Source organism: Phocoena phocoena, chromosome 3 (assembly GCF_963924675.1).
Source record: "Phocoena phocoena chromosome 3, mPhoPho1.1, whole genome shotgun sequence".
Lineage (NCBI taxonomy): Eukaryota > Metazoa > Chordata > Mammalia > Artiodactyla > Phocoenidae > Phocoena > Phocoena phocoena.
This window is the reverse complement of record NC_089221.1, coordinates 98549918-98568127: the sequence shown is the minus strand read 5'-3', so window position 1 is coordinate 98568127 and position 18210 is coordinate 98549918. Positions and strand designations below refer to the sequence as shown.

At 35.4% G+C, this 18210-nt stretch overlaps 1 protein-coding gene across 1 annotated transcript in view; it reads left to right on the top strand.

The window, feature by feature from the left end:
• The window catches only part of DTWD2 (DTW domain containing 2), a 99272-nt gene that overhangs the window by 24930 nt on the left and 56132 nt on the right, over positions 1 to 18210 (top strand). The window contains exons 2-4 of the mRNA XM_065875131.1: positions 2905 to 2995; positions 5154 to 5248; positions 8224 to 8416. Of these exons, the coding sequence (XP_065731203.1) occupies positions 2905 to 2995; positions 5154 to 5248; positions 8224 to 8416 (379 nt within the window). The remainder of the gene's footprint in view (positions 1 to 2904; positions 2996 to 5153; positions 5249 to 8223; positions 8417 to 18210) is intronic.

Genomic DNA, 18210 nt, shown 5'->3' with positions numbered 1-18210 from the left:
CTTGAATAATGTTTCTTCATTTGAATATGCCTTTAGGACAATTTCCAGAGACTTCATTGTTTTAAGTTTTTTAAAAAAAGATTTATTTATTTGTTTATTTTATTTAGTTTTGGCTGTGTTGGGTCTTAGTTGCAGCACGTGGGAACTTCGTTGAGGCACGTGGAATCTTTTGTTTGTGGCGTGCGGGTTTCTCTCTTGTTGTGGTGTGTGGGCTTCTCTAGTTGTGGCGTGTGGGTTTTCTCTTCTCTATTTGTGGCACGCGGGTTCCAGAGTGCGTGGGCTCTGTGGTTTGTGGCACACGGGCCCTCTAGTTGAGGCGCACGAGCTCAGTAGTTGTGGCATGCGGGCTTAGTTGCCCCGTGGCATGTGGGATCTTAGTTCCCTGACCAGGGATTGAACCCGCGTCCCCTGCATTGGAAGGCGGCTTCTTTACCACTTGTCCACCAGGGAAGTCCCTCCAGAGACTTTAAATGGTGGTTTTATAAAACAGTATTTGTCAGTTTTGCTTGTTTCACTGGAGTGTGGGTCTCTGAAGCAACTTTCCCTGTTATCCTGGAAGCAGAACTCTCCAAACTATTTAATTCTAAATCTTCCTAAAGATCAAACGTGTCCTTCCAGTAAAGAAATTACTACTTAATTCTAAATCTTCCTAAAGATCAAACATGTCCTTCCAGTAAAGAAATTACTATCTCAGGTAACTTTTTTTCCCCCTATGAACAGAGGTTTTGGTCAGACATGAAACCCAGAGCTATCAATAGCTAAAGCAGTTCTTTGCACTATCCTGTCATACTAAGGACTTTTATAATTACTATATATGTCATGAGCTAAAGCTGTTATTTTAAGTGTTTATTTTACCTAGTTTTCTGTTACCCACAGAAATCTACAGCTTTCACTCAGCTTGTTTACTTGTTGGATTTTGCAGTTCTTTGGCCCTGCTGATATGTAGATGCTTCCTGCATAAGACATATGACATTTTTGCATTCTTTCATATTCTTAGAATCATATAATTTATAAATATGTAAGTTGATATCCAGTTAAATTCTGATTTTTAAAAAATGGCTTCATCTGATCTTAAATTACATTTTATAAAAGAATTTTACTGACATCTGATCATGCATTGCAGTCATATGTAGAGTTTCATATAAAAATATCAGAAACTTAGGGACTTCCCTGACAGTCCAGTGGTTGAGACTTTGCCTTCCAATGCAGGGGTTGTGGGTTCAATCCCTGGTTGGGGAGCTAAGATCCCATGTGCCTTGGGGCCAAGGGACCAGAACATAAAGCAGAAGCAGTGTTGTAACAAATTCAATAAAGACTTTAAAAAAAATGGTCCACATCAAAAAAATCTTTATAAAAAAAATCAGAAACTTAAACTTTTAGAATTCTAATGTATCTAATTCTCTTCCTCCTCCTATTGAATGGGAAATCCTTTCTAATTGCAGCCCTTGATCTGTTTGTCAGTATACGTAGTTCCATCAGTCCCTGCTCCTGTGTTTACTTATGTTTAAGTGGTCTTCTTGGGACCGCTGAAAGACTCTCCATTCCTATAAATCTGCTCACATTCCTGAGAAGGAACCCATTGTAGGACTGAGTAGTCACACGGAATCATTTCAGACATCACTGGAAAACAAGTATATTGATTTTCCTTTGGTTAATCATCCACTCTGGGTTCATTGGTGGAGAGGGCAAGTGGGGTCATGTTGTACAATACATTTCTACCTTTGTGTAAGATATTATCTAGATGATTTCTTCAGCAGGAGCAAAGGTTTGACAGTTTCTTGCAGAATGAGGTGGTAGATATAATTGAACCAATTTACTCACACTGTGTTTTATTAATGTAAGTATTTCTTACCTTAGGCTATAACTCAACATAAGTAAAATTGAGGAAACAGTTGATCGTGATCAGTTTTCTAGTAGTAAGTATGCTGTTGGGAATTCTCTTTAATGTCACATTCACTTGTGTACTATTGTAATGGCATGTAACATCTGCCTATAGTAGTGATCCATTGTGAAAATTTACTTCCATCATATACTGTGTCTGGCCGTTTGTTGAATTTCATATTATAAATACACATATTAAATATAGGATATAATGGTAAACTATCCATGTATATTCCTTCAATACCTTTGGAAGGACACACAAGAAACTAATCACTGGTTGTCCTTAGGGAAGAGAATGCACCAGGCTGGAAGACTGAGATGGGAAGTATACCCTTTTATTCCATCTGAATTTTGTAATAAGTATTTTTGAAACAATAGTAAAGCACTAAAAAGTAAGTAAAACAAAAACAACAAAGTAAACAATAACAAAAGGGAAAACAAATGGATAGACTGGCGTTCTGTGGATATAATTCTAGCCAAAAATACTTTGGTGGCCCGTTTGGGTTTCTTCTCACAATTGGTAAGCTCTCCATGTTGACTGATGGCTAAGTTTGATTAGAACCCTCTTCTAGGTGGTAATTATATTCTAATATTTTATCATCATTTTGTTCCCTCCAACTTCAGATGATTTAGATCAATTGCCAGGTTTCTCTTTGACATGAGATCTGTTCTTGATTTGGAATGCAAATTATTAGAAGTGTTTCTTCATGAATAAAAAGAGCATGGTGGTGACTTATGAGTATTCTTCCATTGAAGATAATTAAGGCAAGATTTTTTGAGGTTAAAAAAAAAAAAGATTTTTTGAGGTACTTTGATCTATATGGATGGTAAAAAATTTACTTGAGTCTTTTTTCAAATTCTCATATTGAAAATATGATTGATTAAATTCATTCTTGGTATCATTTTAAAGAATGCAGCTTTAGCAAATCTATATAATGAAGTGAGATTATGTTCAAATTTTAGGTTATTGGTATATAATTTTATTTTAAACATACAGGTTTTCATTTTTTTTCTGCCCTTTAGCCGACCTCAGAAAGTGTGTTTGTGTCCGTTTCTACCAGTGCATCCTCTACACATCTCTACCCACTTGTACATAATTCAGCATCCAGCAGAGGTAAGATGTTATAAAATACACAATTTCAGATAGAATATTAGGATACAAGAGGAAGTATACAGATGAACATACTCATCCCTTTCAGCTCTTCAGCATTTTTGAAAATAAATTGATGATAAATGCTCTCTTTGGGAAAAAAATAGTTTCTTTTATATATTATATGATAGTATAGTATCATATGCTTTATAGACAGACAAAAAATGTGTTATTTCATAAAATGGTGTTATTTCATAGAAAGTACATTACTGAATTGTATAATGAAAATTGAATATATAGAAGTTTAGAACTCCAACAATTTTGTATAGAGGAAGAAAAGATTTTGTGAGTAGAGAGCTAAGAAATTATTGCTTTTTAAATTTTGGTCAGAGCTTGTATCCTTTGATGTCTTTTCTTGTTAGGGCAGAAATAATGCTCAGCATTTTAGTGTTATAAAATGAATACGTAAAATAAATTTTTTACTTCTTTAAGTGAATAGACAAATATGTATGTTTTACATGTGTATATAAAAATAAATATATAAAAATATGTGTACGTGTTGTATAGAAAGACTTTTTAGTTAATAATTTCATATGTTGGTGAGAATTATGCATGTGCTAGTGTGTATGTATGTTAGTAACTCTTGATTAACTGCAGTAATGAAGAGAGGAGCGAAGGAGATCATAGAAAACCAGAAATTATCATCAATACCAGACTAGTTGCTGCATGGTACAAAAATGGGTTTACTGTAAACTGAAGTTAAAACTCTTCCAGGCTTTTAAAGGAGGAATAATTTTTTCTTAAATTTCTGAGGTGTATACCACTTTAAGACTTTAACAAAGACATTAAAGTATATTAATCTGTCACTTTCCTTTTCCAAATGATGAAGCAATTATTTTTTATTGCAAATTGTTAAATATTTCATTTAACAATGAAATATTTTTTTTTCAGTGTTTTTTTTTTTCAGTGTTAACAACATGCTTTTTTTTTTTTCAGTGTTAACAACATGCTTTTGTCAGGATTGCGACACTTTAATCACTAGCATTATTTTACTGCATTTAAACATACAACACGGTGCAGCTCAAATTTACATAAAATGATAGCTTACTGGCCATAACAGTTGTGGCTAAAACTTGACTTTTGATGTTGAGTGCTGTTTTCATTTTGCCATATACATAGTATGGGGCCTTTTCATTGTTGTATGGTTCCAGACATAAGATGGCTTTTAAAATATAGGTGTTTTCATAGATTTGTGGCAGTTTTAATGTTTTCATATCTCTTATTTGTTCCTAAGGATTAAGAATGGAATTCTTGTGGCAACCAGAAAGGTGGTTTTTAGTGTTGGAAGTTAGGACGTTGAAAAAAAACCCACTGATTTATGGTGAACATTATCTATGATGATAGTTAATGAAATTTACAGAAATGGTCACCAGCTTTTTTCACACTAAAGTTATAATTTTTTTCTCTTTCCATACTTTATTCCTTGGAAGGAAGACCATAAATCCAGCCCACACTCAAGTAGGAGGGAGAGATTAAACTCCACCTCCTGGAGAGGGGAGAGTTTATGTTTATTACTTGGAATTCTTCTATAAGGAAGATTTGTCGCTTCTCTCCCATTTATTTATTCAATCATTTATTTATATTAGTCTAGACTCTGTATTTATTTTATACTTTGGGTTATAATCCAAATACTGTTATTTTGTTGCTCAAGTTGTTCCATTGGGTGCTCTTTAAGATTGGCTCCTGTGTCCCTTTGATATGCCCTATTGTTTTGTTTTTTTTTTGAGCACTTCCTTGCTTTTGGGGCATAAATATCTAGGCAGTTATCTTCAAGTTGACATACTACAAAATGTAATTACTAGTGAAATAAAAAGTTTGTCAGAATAAATGAATTCAATTTAGCTAAACACAAATTTACATTTTTCATAATCTTTATTATTTAGAATAATGTTATCCTTTTTGATCAGTAAACATGTAAATACACCCAAATAGAATAAAAATATACTCTTATATTTAATACTGATAAGTCAGAGAAATTGTACCTCTTTTTATTAAACTGTGGCCTGTAGTAAAAGACTTGTGAAAATTATACATAATGCTGTGAATCAGATGTTCATCAAAAAGTTTTAAAAGCGTGTTTATCTAATTAGAATCTACATTTTAATTAATTTTTTAATTACAGGAAAACAAGGTGTTGCGGACAGTTCCTCTGCTAGTAGCATGTCTCCCCCAAGATAAGTGTAAAGTCAAGATTGGTCGTCGCTTCAGTGAGGAAAGGTAAATTAATTTTTAGGGCAATTTAAATGAATTCTTTTTTTTTTTTTTTTTTTTTTTTGCGGTACGCGGGCCTCTCACTGTTGTGGCCTCTCCCGTTGCGGAGCACAGGCTCCGGACGTGCAGGCTCAGTGGCCATGGCTCACGGACCCAGCCGCTCCGCGGCATGTGGGATCTTCCTGAACCGGGGCACGAACCCGTGTCCCCTGCATCGGCAGGCGGACTCTCAACCACTGCGCCACCAGGGAAGCCCTGAATTCTTTTTTTACTTTAAAAATGGTTTCCTTCAAGTTACCTATTAGACCTAGAACATGGTACATTGGAAATGGTTAAAAAATTTAATTTCTGCCTTCTCTCTCAAAATAATACAAGATAAGCAAAACATAAAAACAGAACAAAATGGAATAAACAAATTATAGTATTATCTAAATTCCATGGTATATATGTTGAGCCTAAAAGGCATGTATATTTCCTGTTTATTTCATTTTGTTAAGATATTTTATTTCAGGATGTTAGTGTACTTGTATTAGATTTAGTTAATGTTTTTCTTTCTTTTTCTTTTACAATTATATATGATATACATTTATATAAACATATATTCATTTCTAGCCCATGAAGGCTTTCCTAAGGTACAGTGACTAGAACTATATTTAGTGTTCCAGTTATAGGCACATCCATATTTTAAAAAAAATGATAGAATGCCTTCTCTTGTTGTGTTTAAAATATTTTTTTTTGATGAGGCCCAATATGTGCAGCAGTTTGTTAGTTGATATCTTCACAGACAGTTCTGTAATATTCTTGGATCTTATTTTACACTGTATTACAGAACCCATTATTATAAATATATATAATATACTGTATGTATATTGAAATTTTTCTACAAGTTGTTTCTTACCTTTGAAGCATATTTGTTGCTTTTCTACCTATTCAGAGCCTTCACAAATTACTTTGATCCTATCTACACAGTTAAATATATTTTTAGATTTCTTTTTCAGTTCACTTATGAAAATGCTAAGTAAGACTAGTGGCATCACCAAGCCCAAGGAATTGACCAAACTTTTTCCTTCCTTTATTATTTTAGCTTTATATTATGAAAACATCATGTTAGAACCTTATAAAATCATTTTTTTCCTTGCTCTGAAACTATTGGTTAGGCATTCTTTTCTCATATAGATTTTTCTTTTGCACAGTTTGCATTGCCTTGTCCTCCAGAGGTGAGCTTTGCTCTGGGCTTGGTGCTGCTGTTGCAGATTCTGCCGTTTTGTTGGGAGTGGAAGCACCATCCAGAGCCCTTCACATGGGGAGCAACCACATAATTTACACTGTGACACTTCTTTCACACAGAGGCTCTTTATAATGATAGTTTCTCTATAATTCTTGGATAGATGTGGGTATATAATCTGCCAGCTTGGATCTTGGTTATTTTATTGCAAAAATGGTGAGCATCTATGGTGGTAGAAGTGGCAGCTATCTGGGTCATCCCTGACATTTGGCTATCTAACCCTTCCACAGATGTGTGTGGGGATGAGAAACTTGATATTTTTCTAAATAGCCTATCCCATTTTGAGCCTATGATATTAAGCTCAGTATTATTTTTTTTTTTAATTTTTATTTATTTATTTATTTTTTTGTGGTACTCGGGCCTCTCACTGCTGTGGCCTCTCCCGTTGTGGAGCACAGGCTCCGGACGTGCAGGCTCAGTGGCCATGGCTCACGGGCCTAGCTGCTCCACGGCATGTGGGATCTTCCCCGACTGGGGCACGAACCCGTGTCCCCTGCATCGGCAGGCGGACTCTCAACCACTGCGCCACCAGGGAAGCCCTAAGCTCAGTATTTTTGATGGTACCAAATATAGTGCTTACTCAGTAAATTATTATTCACGTATGGATTTTAAACTAAAGCTGATTAAGATTATTGATTTAATATTAATCTGGTAATTGATTTATTTTTATAAATTTATTTTATTTATTTATTTATTTTTGGCTGCATTGGGTCTTTGTTGCTGCGTGCAGGCTTTCTCTAGTTGTGGCGAGTGGGGGCTACTCTTTGTTGAGGTGCGCAGGCTTCTCACTGCAGTGGCTTCTCTTGTTGTGGAGCATAGGCTCTAGGCGTGAGGGCTTCAGTAGTTGTGGCACGTGGGCTCAGTAGTTGTGGCTCGTGGGCTCTAGAGCGCAGGCTCAGTAGTTGTGGCACACGGGCTTAGTTCTCCACAGCATGTGGGATCTTCCCTAACCAGGGCTCGAACCCATGTCCCCTGCAGTGGCAGGTGGATTCTTAACCACTGCACCACCAGGGAAGTCCTGAATGATTGATTTAGTTTTTTGTTAGAGTATGTGATGTAACCATGGAGGAATGATTAAGAGACTTATTACTTTTAGTATCCTTTGTAAATGGAATTTAAAAATACTTACTTTCAGTTTTTTGCCACTAGTATATAAGAAAACAGTTGGCCTTTGTATATTAACCCTGTATACTATGACTTTCTAAATTTATTTGTTAGTTGTAGAAATTGTTTTGTAGATTCCCTAGAACTTTCAATGTAAGTAGGATTATTTGCAGATAGGGTCCTTTATATTTCTTCCTTTCTGATGTTTATGCCTTTTATTTCTTTTTCTTGCCTTATTGTAGTAACTGGGACCTTCAGTACAATGTGTATTATGAGTGGCAAAAGCCCCTATCTTTACCTTGATACCAATCTAAAAGGACGTTGTTAGAGCTGATATTGGCTGTATATTTTTGTAGATGCTACTTATTATTATAGTTTGAAGATTATACCATTTATTGTCTTTAATTGACTTTTAACTTGTCTCCTTCCCACTCAAGTTTGTTTTGTTGCTTGCAGACAGAGGCTGTGTCATTCTTTATTATATCTCTAGTGACAAAATGCTTTGACATGTATTTTTGAATGAAGTTCAATAAGAATAATAAAACTCCACCCCCCCACCAGGCTAATAAAGACTTTTATTTTAAACTTTTAGAGATCCTGAACTTTCAACTGTTTGTCGGAAGTCTGATACATTAATATTATATCCAGGGGCTGAAGCTGCTAATTTGGAAGAATTTATATTAGATTCTCCTATTTATCCTTCCACAATCATCATCATCGATGGTACATGGAGCCAGGCTAAGGACATTTTCTACAAGAATTCCTTGTTCCGACTGCCTAAACAGGTAAACTAGTATTTTAACATAGAGTAAATACAAATGTATAGTTATACATGTATATGTTTTCTGTGAGAGGACACACATATGTGTTTATATATAAATTTGATGGTGTTTAGATATGCGAATGTATGTACAGAGGTGTGTATATGCTTGTGTGTATGTTTTATATGTAAGCAGAAAATTTCAAATTTGTCCTTCTTTGTCAGTTCCTACCATCAGATTTCACCATAGTTTAGGCATTTAGCTGTATTAAAAGTTTCTCAGACATTTAATCAGAGCAGTGTAAGGATTATTTATTTCTATGTGTGTTAATGTTTTTGTTAAGAAGTGTTATGTTTAAATATTTTTGGAATACTAAATTACTTTGTTCTTATTAGGCATGACTTGAGTTTTTATGAAATATTTTTTTTTGTCATTCATGATTATAATCATATGGTTTATCCTTCAATTTGTTGATGTAATTGATGATGATACATTTCCTAATGTGGGACTGTTCTTGTATTATTAGAATGAACTCTACTGGGTCATATTGTACTACCCTTTTGCTATATTACAGAAGCTTATATTTTATTTAATGGCTTTAAATTATAATTTATATATCTTATGTACTTTTATTATAATATTTGGGTACTAAGATAATGGTAACTTCACCAAATAAATAGGAGAGATTTTAATATTTTTCTGTGGCTTGGAATAGTTTAAATGATAGTTAACCTAACTTCATTTAGGTGAACTTGAGGTGCTGCCATTTTGTTGTATATGTACAGGATGGTGGGCTGGGAAGCCTTTGTCATGAACCTATAGTACCTATTTCAACTTCCCCCAAATGACTCCGTCCCTGAATTTGTTTTCCTTGGGGGAGGGGGGATGGATTGTACCATGAATAAGAAGTATTAATTTTTTTAAAGACAAATTGACTTTGAAGATATAAAAAGTTCACTGCAAGAAATAAAAATTGTGAATGAAGAAAAAAAAAATAGTTTTGCTCCTTAAAAATTACATGGAGCTCTATGGTGAAGCCACCTGATACTGGTCTCTTTAAAATGGTAACTTTAAAACCCTTCTTTCAAACTCTTTCATGAAAATTATTCAAGCTTTCTACTTCTATTTGCTTCATTTTTTAATAGTTTATCTTTTCTAGGGAATTATTCCTTTCCCTTGGGTTAACAGGTTATTTGCCATATACCTATATATTCTTAAGTACTTATTTTAATTTCTTCTGGATGGTTCCCTTTTTTTTTTCTAATCATACACACAAACACACACACACACACACACACACTTTTCTCCCCCATGAACAGACTCAAGAGGGATTTCCTTGTTTATTGAGCTTTTAGAAGTATTAGCCTTTAGATTGCTTTAATGGCTATTAAACTTTATTCTTACTTCATCAATTTGAACTTTTAGCTTGATCAATTTATTTTACCTTTTTCAGCTAAATTATTTTTTCTGATTGTAAGATTTGTGCTATAAGTACTATGTTTCTTTATTAAGATTAGTGAGTTTTTTCTTTAATAATAAAGGGAAAGAAGACTGTAATGTTTCTTCTTAGTATAATTGTCATTGTATCCTATAGTTTTGGATTGATGTGTTTTTGTATCTATACCATTGATATAATTTGTAATTTGTTTTGATTTCTTTCTACCCATGGATTATCAGAGTTCTTAATTCTCAAGTGTTATAATATTTTTGTAGCTATTTTTATTTTTATGTCTTATTTTGTTGGATCATGATAAAATAGCATTGCCAACAATATTGTGAATAATTTTATGATTTTTATCAGGGTAAGTACATGGCAAATTTTTGTGCATGTTCTATGAATATAAAAAATTTACCTTCTCTATTTAGCAATGAAAGTGTTTACATTTTTTTAGTTTGTTATTGTGGTTTTACTTTATGCTATTATTTTTGGCATGCCCAGGCTATTTTATATTGAAAAAGGTATATGGAAAGCTTCTATTTGTGTGTTTTTAATGAAGTTATTCCTACATTTTCTTCTTTTTAAATTTATTTTATTTATGTTTGGCTGTGTTGGGTCTTCGTTGCTGCACACGGGCTTTCTCTAATTGCGGTGAGCGGGGGGTACTCTTTGTTGCAGTGTGCAGGCTTCTCATTGCAGTGGCTTCTCTTGTTGCAGAGTGCGGACTCTAGGCATAGGGGCTTCAGTAGTTGTGGCACGCAGGCTCAGTAGTTGTGGCTCGTGGGCTGTAGAGCGCAGGCTCAGTAGTTGTGGTCCCCAGACTTAGTTGCTCCACGGCATGTGGGATCTTCCCGGACCAGGGCTCGAACCCATGTCCCCTGCATTGGCAAGCAGATTCTTAACTACTGCACCACCAGGGAAGCCCCTTTTTTTCCTACATTTTCAATAGTTTTTGTGTTATGTATTTTTCTTAACATTTTATTGGAGTATATTGCTTTACAGTGCTGTGTTAGTTTCTGCTTTATAGCAAAGTGAACCAGCTATACATATACATATTTTCCCATATCTCCTACCTCTTGTGTCTCCCTCCCACCCTCCCTATCTCACCCGTCTAGGTGGTCACAAAGCACCGAGCTGATCTCCCTGTACTATGCGGTTGCTTCCCACTAGCTATTTTACATTTGGTAGTGTATATATGTCCATGCCACTCTCTCACTTTGTCCCAGCTTACCCTTCCCACTTGCCGTGTTCTCAAGTCCATTCGCTACATCTGCATCCTTATTCCTGTCCTGCCTCTAGGTTCTTCAGAACCCTTTTTTTGTTTTTTTTAGATTCCATATATATGTGATAGCATATGGTATTTATTTTTCTCTTTCTGACTTACTTCACTCTGTATGACAGTCTCTAGGTCCATCCACCTCGCTACAAACAACTCAATTTCATTTATTTTCATGGTAGAGTAATATTCTATTGTATATATATGCCACATCTTCTTCTTTTTTTTTTTTTTTGCGGTATGCGGGCCCTTCACTGTTGTGGCCTCTCCCGTTGCGGACCACAGGCTCCAGATGCGCAGGCTCAGCGGCCATGGCTCACGGGCCCAGCCGCTCCGCGGCATGTGGGATCTTCCCGGACCGGGGCACGAACCTGTGTCCCCTGCATCAGCAGGCGGACTCTCAACCACTGCGCCACCAGGGAAGCCCCGCCACATCTTCTTTATCGATTCATCTGTCGATGGACACTTAGGCTGATTCCATGTCCTGGCTATTGAAAATAGAGTTGCAATGAACATTGTGATACATGACTCTTTGAATTATGGTCTTCTCAGGGTATATGCCCAGTAGTGGGATTGCTGGGTCATATGGTAGTTCTATTTTTAGTTTTTTAAGGAACCTCCATACTGTTCTCCATAGTGGCAGTATTGCTTTACATTCCCACCAACAGTGCAAGAGGGTTCCCTTTACTCCACACCTTCTCCAGCATTTATTGTTTGTAGAATTTTTGATGATGGCCATTCTGACTGGTGTGAGGTGATACCTCATTGTAGTTTTGATTTGCATTTCTCTAATGATTAGTGATGTTGAGCATCCTTTCATGTGTTTGTTGGCAATCTGTATATCTTCTTTGGAGAAATGTCTGTTTAGGTCTTCGGCCCATGTTTGGATTGGGTTGTTTGTTTTTTTGCTGTTGAGCTGCATGAACTGCTTGTAAATTTTCGAGATTAATCCTTTGTCAGTTGCTTCATTTGCAAATATTTTCTCCCATTCTGAGGGTTGTCTTTTCATCTTATTTATGTTTTCCTTTGCTGTGCAAAAGCTTTTAAGGTTCATTAGGTCCCATTTGTTTGTTTTTGTTTTTATTTCCGTTTTTCTGGGAAGTGTTTGAAAAAGGGTCTTGCTGTGATAATTGTCATAGAGTGTACTGCCTATGTTTTCCTCTAAGAGTTTTATAGTGTCTGGCCTTACATTTAGGTCTTTAATCCATTTGGAGTTGATTTTTGTGTATGGTGTTAGGGAGTGTTCTAATTTCATTCTTTTACATGTAGCTGGCCAGTTTTGCCAGCACCATTTATTGAAGAGGCTGTATATTCTCCGTTGTATATTCGTGTCTCCTTTATCAAAGATAAGGTGACCATTTGTATGTGGGTTTATCTCTGGGCTTTCTATCCTGTTCCACTGGTCTGTGTTTCTGTTTTTGTGCCAGTACCATACTGTCTTGATTACTGTAGCTTTGTAGTATAGTCTGAAGTCAGGGAGCCTGATTCCTCCAGCTCCTTTTTTCTTTCTCAAGATTGCTTTGGGTACTCAGGGTCTTTTGTGTTTCCACACAAATTGTGAAACTTTTTGTTCTAGTTCTGTAAAAATACCATTGGTAGTTTGATAGGCATTGCATTGAATCTGTAGATTGCTTTGGGTAGTAAAGTCATTTTCATAATGTTGGTTCTTCCAATCCAAAAGCATGGTATATCTCTCCATCTGTTTGTATCATCTTTAATTTCTTTCATCATTGTCTTATAGTTTTCTGCATACAGGTCTTTTGTCTCCTTAAGGTAGGTTTATTCCTAGGTATTTTATTCTTTTTGTTGCAGTGGTAAATGGGAGTGTTTCCTTAATTTTTTTTTTTCATATTTTTCATCATTCATGTATAGGAATGCAAGAGATTTCTGTGCATTAATTTTGTATCCTGCTACTTTACCAAATTCATTGATTAGCTGTAGTAGTTTTCTGGTAGAATCTTTAGGATTCTGTATGTATAGTATCATGTCATCTGCAAACAGTGACAGTTTTATTTCTTCTTTTCCAATTTGGATTCCTTTTATTTCTTTTTCTTCTCTGATTGCTGTGGCTAAAACTTCCAAAACTATGTTGAATGATAGTGGTGAGAGTGGACAGCCTTTTCTTGTTCCTGATCTTAGAGGAAATGGTTTCAGTTTTTTACCACTGAGAATGATGTTGGCTGTGGGTTTGTCATACGTGGCCTTTATTATGTTAAGGGAAGTTCCCTCTATCCCTATTTTGTGGAGGGTTTTTTCATAAATGGGTGTTGAATTTTGTCAAAAAGTTTTTCTGCATCTACTGAGACGATCATATGATTTTTCTCCTTCAATTTGTTAATATGGTTTATCACATTGATTCATTTGCATAAATTGAAGAATTCTTACATTCCTGGGATAAACCCCATTTGATCATAGTGTATGATCCTTTTACTGTGCTGTTGGATTCTGTTTGCTAGTATTTTGTTGAGGATTTTTGCATCTGTATTTATGAATGATATTGGTGTGTAATTTCCTTTTTTGGTGATATCTTTGTCTGATTTTGGTATCAGGGTGATGGTGACCTAATAGAATGAGTTTGGGAGTGTTCCTTCCTCTGCAATGTTTTGGAAGAGTTTGAGAAGGATGGGTGTTAGCTCTTCTCTAAATGTTTCATAGAATTCACCTGTGAAGCCATCTGGTCCTGGGCTTTTGTTTGTTGGAAGATTGTTAATCACAATTTCAATTTCATTTCTTGTGAATGGGCTGTTCATATTTTCTATTTCTTCCTGGTTCAGTCTTTGGGAGATTGTACCTTTCTAAGAATTTGTCCATTTCTTCAGGTTGTCCATTTTATTGGCATAGAGTTGCTTGTAGTAGTCTGTTATGATGCTTTGTATTTCTGTGGTGTCCATTGTAACTTCTCCATTTTCATTTCTGATTTTATTGATTTGAGTCATCTCCCTCTTTTTCTTGATGAGTCTGGCTAAAGGTTTATCAATTTTGTTTATCATCTGAAATAACCAGCTTTTAGTTTTACAGATCTTTGCTCTTGATTTCTTTGTTTCTATTTCATTTATTACTGCTCTGATCTTTATGATACTTTCTACTGATTTTGGGTTTTGTTTGTTCTTTTTCTCTAGTGCCTTTGGGTGTAAGGTTAGGTTGTTTATTTGAGATTTTTTTTTTGTTTCTGGAGGTAGGATTGTATTACTATAAACTTCCCTCTTAGAACTGCTTTTGCTGCATCCCATAGGTTTTGGATCATTGTGTTTTCGTTGTCATTTGTCTCTAGTTATTTTTTGGTTTCATCTTTGATTTCTTCAGTGATCTCTTAGTTATTTAGTAATGTATTGTTTAGCCTCCACGTGTTTGTGTTTTTTACGTTTTTTTCCCTGTAATTGATTTCTAATCTTATAGCGCTGTGGTTGGAAAAGGTGCTTGTTATGATTTCAGTTTTCTTTAATTTACTGAGGCTTGATTTGTGACCCAAGATGTGATTTATCGTGGAGAATGTTCCCTGTGCACTTGAGAAGAAAGTGTAATCTGTTGATTTTGGATGTAATGTCCTATAAATATCAAGTAAATCTATCTGGTCTCTTGTGTCATTTTTAAAACTTGTGTTTCCTTATTAATTTTCTGTCTGGATGATCTGTCCATTGCTGTAAGTGAGGTGTTAAAGTCCCCCACTTTTATTGTGTTACTGTTGATTTCCTCTTTTATAGCTGTTAGCTATTTGCCTTATGTATTGAGGTTCTCCTGTGTTGGGTGCATATATGTTTAGAATTGTTATATCTTCTTGGATTGATCCCTTGATCATTATGTAGTGTCCTTCCATGTCTCTTGTAACATTCTTTAAGGTCTTACTCCAGCTTTCTTTTGATTTCCATTTGCATGGAATATCTATTTCCATCCGTTCATTTTCAGTCTGTATGTGTCCCTAGGTCTGAAGTGGGTCTCTTGTAGACAGCATATATACGGGTCTTGTTTTTGTATCCATTCAGCGAGCCTGTGTCTTTTGGTTTCAGCATTTAATCCATTCACATTTAAGGTAATTTTCAATATGTATGTTCCTATTACCATTTTCTTAATTGTTTTGTTTTTGTAGGTCTTTTTCTTCTCTTGTGTTTCCCACTTAGAGAAGTTCCTTTAGCATTTGTTGTAGTACTGGTTTGGTGGTGGTGAATTCTCTTAGCTTTTGCTTGTCTGTGAAGCTTTTGATTTCTCTGTTGAATCTGAATGAGATCCTTGCTGGGTAGAGTAATCTTGGTTGCAGTTTCTTGCCTTTCATCACTTTAAACATATCATGACACTCCTTTTTGGCTTATAGAATTTCTGCTGAGAAATCGGCTGTTAACCTTATGTGAGTTCCCATGTATGTTATTTGTCATTTTTTCCTTGTTGCTTTTAATAATTTTTCTTTGTGTTTAATTGTTTTCAGTTTGATTACTATGTGTCTCGGCGTGTGTCTCCTTGGGTTTATCCTACCTGAGACTGTGCACTTCCTGGACTTGGGTGGCTATTTCCTTTCCATGTTAGTGAAATTTTCAGCTATTATCTCTTCAAATATTTTCTTGGGCCCTTTCTCTCTTCTCCTTCTGGGACCCCTATAATGTGAATGTTGGTGCGTTTAATGTTGTTCCAAAGGTCTCTTAGGCTGTCTTCATTTCTTTTCATTCTTTTTTCTTTATTCTGTTCTGCAGCAGTGAATTCCACTCTTCTGTCTTCCAGGACACTTACCTGTTTTTCTGCCACAGTTATTCTGCTATTGATTCCTTCTAGTGTATTTTTCTTTTCGGTTATTGTATTGTTCATCTGTGTTTGTTTGTTCTTTACTTCTAGGTGTTTGTTAAACATTTCTTGCATCTTCTCCATCTTTGCCTCCATTCTTTTTCTGAGGTACTGGATCATCTTCACTATCATTATTCTGAATTCTTTTTCTGGAAAGTTTCCTATCTCCACTCTATTTAATTGTTTTTCTGGGATTTTATCTCATTCCTTTGTCTGGTACATAGTCCTCTGCCTTTTCTTTTTGTCTGTCTTTCTGTGAATGTGGTTTTTGTTCCACAGGCTGCAGGATTGTAGGTCTTCTTGCTTTTGCTTTGTGCCCTCTCTTTCAAGATTTAAAATGTACATACCTTTCAACCCCAAATTCACTTTTAGGAATCTAAAAATCTTTACAAGTTCAATATAGGAATGACATCCTAAATATTCAGTACAAGGAATGGTTAAATGGATTATCATACTTACGTACTGTACTGATATAGAAAAGCATCCACGATATTACGTCAAGTACAAAAAAAAGTAAGGTCCAGAATATAAGTGTGGCACCATTTTTTAGACACATTTGTGTAGGAATAAAATATTCTTGTTTATTTTTTAGTTGGCCTACATTAAGGTTTTTGTCTGTGTTTAGAAAAATTCCTTAGAGATAATGAGATATATAAAGAGGCAGTGAACCAAAGACATACCTAAATCACTTCTGAATTTGGAAGTCATGGCACGTGAGGGCCAAAAGAGAAGAAAACAGGGGAGAACAGAAGAAGTGGACTTGCAGCGAAAGTGAGAGAGAGAGAGAGGGAGGAAAGGAGGGAAGGGGTGGTTGGTGGGTGAGAGAGAGTGAGAGAGAGAGAGAGAGAGGGAGGGAGGGAGGGAGAAAGAGAGAGAGAATATGGCAAAAGAGAAGACCTGGGAGTGTGTGGAGAAAGAACAGTGTTTTCAAAATTCAATTTTAAATAGTTCACCTTGTTACAACCTTCCCCCTGCCCCACAACTTCATGTACCCAGACATTCTTTAGAGTTTCTTTTATACACAGAAGAATACTTTGTGTGAGTGAAGTGTGTATGTGAATGCTTTGTGTGTGTGAATGCTTTGTGTGAACTACCCCAGATAAATTTTAGGAGAGGGGCAACATTCCACGTCTGAATAGACAGGAAGCTGAGAAAAGAGAATGTCTATGGGAGATAAGTGTATAGCAGAATAGGGAGGTACAAACTTTCAGCTGTAGAATAAATGAGTCACAGGTATGAAATATATGGTGTGGGGAATACAGTTAATAACTGTGTAATATCTTTGCATGGTGACATATTGTAACTAGACTTATGGTGATCATTTTGAAATGTATAGAAAAATATCACTATGTTGTGAAACAAGAACTAACATAGTGTTGTAGGTCAATTATACTTCAAAACCAAACAGACATGCAAACTCAGAAAAAGAGATCAGACTGTGGTTACCAGAGGTGAAGGGGTGGGGGGAGGGGGAATTGGAGGAAGGTGGTCAAAAGGTACAAACTTTCAGTTATAAGATAAATAAGTACTAGGGAGATAATGTATAACATGATGAGTATAGCTAACACTGCTGTATGATATACAGGAAAGTTGTTAAGAGAGTAAGTCAGTCCTAAGAGTTCTCATCACAAGGGGAAAATTCTTTTACTTTTTTCTTTTCTCCTTTTCTTTTTATTGTATGTATAAAAGAAGATGGATGCTAGCTGAACCTATTGTGGTAATTGTTTCACAATATATGTAGATCAAATCATCATATTGTGCACGTTAAACTTATACAGTGATGTATGTCAATTATTTCTCAATAAAGCTGATAATTTACCTTCTGATTCTTTACTGATCAGGAATTCATTGTTTTTACCCAGTATCAACTGACCTTTACATTATTACTTTTCAAATGATGTAATGTGTATCCTTCAGAATAAATTTTTATCAAGGTCAACTTTTAGGAGACTTCAAATGTACCAGTATAAAAGACTAAGATTAAAAATCAGTTTTCAAATAGTAATTTTACTTTGAGTTTATTTGCCATGATGCATATTTTAAAAGAATATCATTTAGTGCATTTTGTTTTACACAGATTCCTTTTAACTACTTTTAATTTAGTGTTTTCACAGGAACAGAAGATATGCCATTTTAGGCCAGTCTGGTCAGTGGTTTGTACAGCCTAATACATTGTTTTTGATAGTAAAGTGTGGCTGTTGTTCCAGTTGTCTATTTTTACATGTGCAGAAAGCAATTAACAGCAGATTTGAGACTGCTATCCTTAGAAACATTCTTTTTTTTTTTGGGGGGTACATGGGCCTCTCACTGTTGTGGCCCTTCCCGCCGCGGATCACA